This window comes from Macrobrachium nipponense, chromosome 24 (genome assembly GCF_015104395.2).
Source record: "Macrobrachium nipponense isolate FS-2020 chromosome 24, ASM1510439v2, whole genome shotgun sequence".
In the NCBI taxonomy this organism is placed as follows: Eukaryota; Metazoa; Arthropoda; class Malacostraca; order Decapoda; family Palaemonidae; genus Macrobrachium; species Macrobrachium nipponense.
The window spans coordinates 32,857,791-32,860,290 of record NC_061091.1 but is presented as its reverse complement, the minus strand read 5'-3'; the positions used below and the strand labels follow the sequence as shown (position 1 = coordinate 32,860,290).

General features: G+C 36.3%; 1 protein-coding gene across 1 annotated transcript in view; it reads right to left on the bottom strand.

Annotated features, from left to right (window-relative positions):
- The window catches only part of LOC135205564 (cytochrome P450 4C1-like), a 17,361-nt gene that overhangs the window by 9,033 nt on the left and 5,828 nt on the right, over window positions 1–2,500 (bottom strand). The window contains exon 2 of the mRNA XM_064236331.1: window positions 1,957–2,134. Within this exon, the coding sequence (XP_064092401.1) occupies window positions 1,957–2,067 (111 nt within the window). The 5' untranslated portion in view covers window positions 2,068–2,134. The remainder of the gene's footprint in view (window positions 1–1,956; window positions 2,135–2,500) is intronic.

Genomic DNA, 2,500 nt, shown 5'->3' with positions numbered 1-2,500 from the left:
AAAAGCTGTCAAATCATTGAACTTTCTTTACAGTTAATTCAATTCAGCACCAACGTTTTCTTTTTAGCCTAAAGTAGTTGCTGAGATACAATTTTAATTTTCAGTATGTACAGTACTTTTCACTCACTCTGTCTTAGACTTATTCTAGTCCTTTTTATATCCCTGCACAATCACCTCTTGTCGTATATCTGAAGCCAATAAATCCCCTTTTCCCCACATTAAACTGCTCATTTTTTCACCAACTTAAGCTACCCTCATTCCTTCTTCGCACAAATATCCTTCTGAATAGTGACCCCTTCATACTGGAATTGTATATGCTTTTAATAAACTCTTCCCATTCTTTATCATTAACCATTGTCCTGTTACTTCTAACTCCTCTCAAGATGATACTCTCACTTTCTTATCAAACTCACTTATCATGACTAAATTTATAACCACACTTTGAACTCTTACTCCTCAACTAAAACGACCTTCTCATTTCTCTTTCATTTCTCCATCTATATGCTTTTCTCTCCCACTTTGTGATAACGCATAATCAAAGAAAATCCTCTCAGTGTCATTTTCTTGCCCATGTAAACTTTGATGACACTTTACTGATATATTCATAAGGGGAAACGTTCTCACATGACCATTTATGGGGAGGAAAGATTGACACAGCGTTTTTGCTTTCCCTCTGATTCCATTTTTCCTGATTCCTAAAAACTTCTAATCTCTAAAACGTATAATTGCATCAACAGTTTCCTTCATAAGTGCGATCTCTGTAATCACTATGAAGTGACCTTCACGTAGGTGTGATCTTTCGAGAATGCGCTTGTTATCTGCGTTGCTTGATTACTTGTTTCTTTCACGAGATCTCTCCATCTTTGATTACCTTTCTTCTCTGTCCTACTTGAAAGCCAAGATATATGTAACTAGTTTATTGCTGGTAGAGGAAGATATACTATTTAGGAACACTAAGAAAAGAGCATCACAGCTTATGCAAATATAAAAGTCTGTACGTAGGATAATTGGAATTAAATTGCTTGAGGAGTTTCCTTTACATTCATGCTAATTTTATTAGTACTAGCTGCTGTACCCGGCATTGCTCCGGATAAAAAGGGGCAGGCCGTCCGTGATGGCAACCCCTAGAGGGCGGATTATGCAATCACTTTCTGAATAAGTAATCAATTTGGGATCCTGTCAAGCCAAAGAAGTTGTGAAAAATCCGAAGAGTTTGCTGTCAACTCCGAAAGTTGGAAAAAATAGGGGTAGGTCCAAAAAAACAGGGGTTAAGGGTCCTTTAGAAACGTCCCTTGAAATCCGGATTTTGACTAAAACATTCCTGGGGGGGAGGAGAATCTATGGTAAAAATTTGGTAGCCCTACCTTTCATAGTCCGGGCGTGCATAACAAACAGACAGACAAACAGACAGACAGAAATTGCCTTATTTATATATATATATATATATATATATATATATATTATATATATATATATATATATATATATAGAGAGAGAGAGAGAGAGAGAGAGAGAGAGAGAGAGAGAGAGAGAGAGAGAGAGAGAGATAGATAAGTTTAACACGTGAACGTAAGGAAAAAATTATATTATTAATAGATAGATCAAGTGAACTGTGATCCATGTATATGAATGTCAGTATACATTTCTGTTTATGTTCCGTTTTTATGTAGGTTTGATTACCAAACTATGGTTATTGTCACAACTACGGAATTTGCAGTTAACAAGGGATATAAAAAAACATGAAATAAGTTCTCTGCTTCAAAATGCTTAGTTATTTAAAGTTTGGCATCAACGTAGGTTCATCATTGATATTGTCTATGTGAAATCAATTGTTTATTTATTGACAAACGCGGAATTGGTTGCAGGAGTAATTAACTTTGGCAAATTGTAAATCCTTCAAAATCCTAATGACATGTTTCTTTTCTTCTTCTTGGTTTCTATACATATTTGACTTACCTTCTTTTGCCTCCTCACGAACCAGTGAGACACAAGAACCAGCAGAAGGGCAACCAAGAAATAGGTGAGGGTATCTGGCAGAGATTTCGATTGTTCCAGAATCCAGTTCATGGCTTCTGAGACGACGTGCAGCCCACGGTAAAGGCGAGTCTTTATCCGTTCTTTTTATTAATGTCACCTGTAAGTGAACAAAGATATTACGTATAAACTACGACAGTCACATTGTTCTGAAGCCATAATTTAATTTCCTTTCTTCTATTGCATCCATCGTCCTAGCTTGCATAAACTATTTTAACCTTACTCTTCCTAACACTCAGTTTTCTCCACCTCACACCAACTTAATACATTGTTATTTGAGTTGGAATTAACCTTCATTGTCACCATTATACCATATTAAAGTGACCTTCTACCTACTTTCCCATCAAATATTCAGCTCCCTCTAACCTGGACCTATTATTGCTCTCAACGTCTTGGCTTTCAGTTAGTACGGTTGGCATTGTTTACGCCTGGTTTCTCGAAATGCTTGTCAATCACGATAAATACA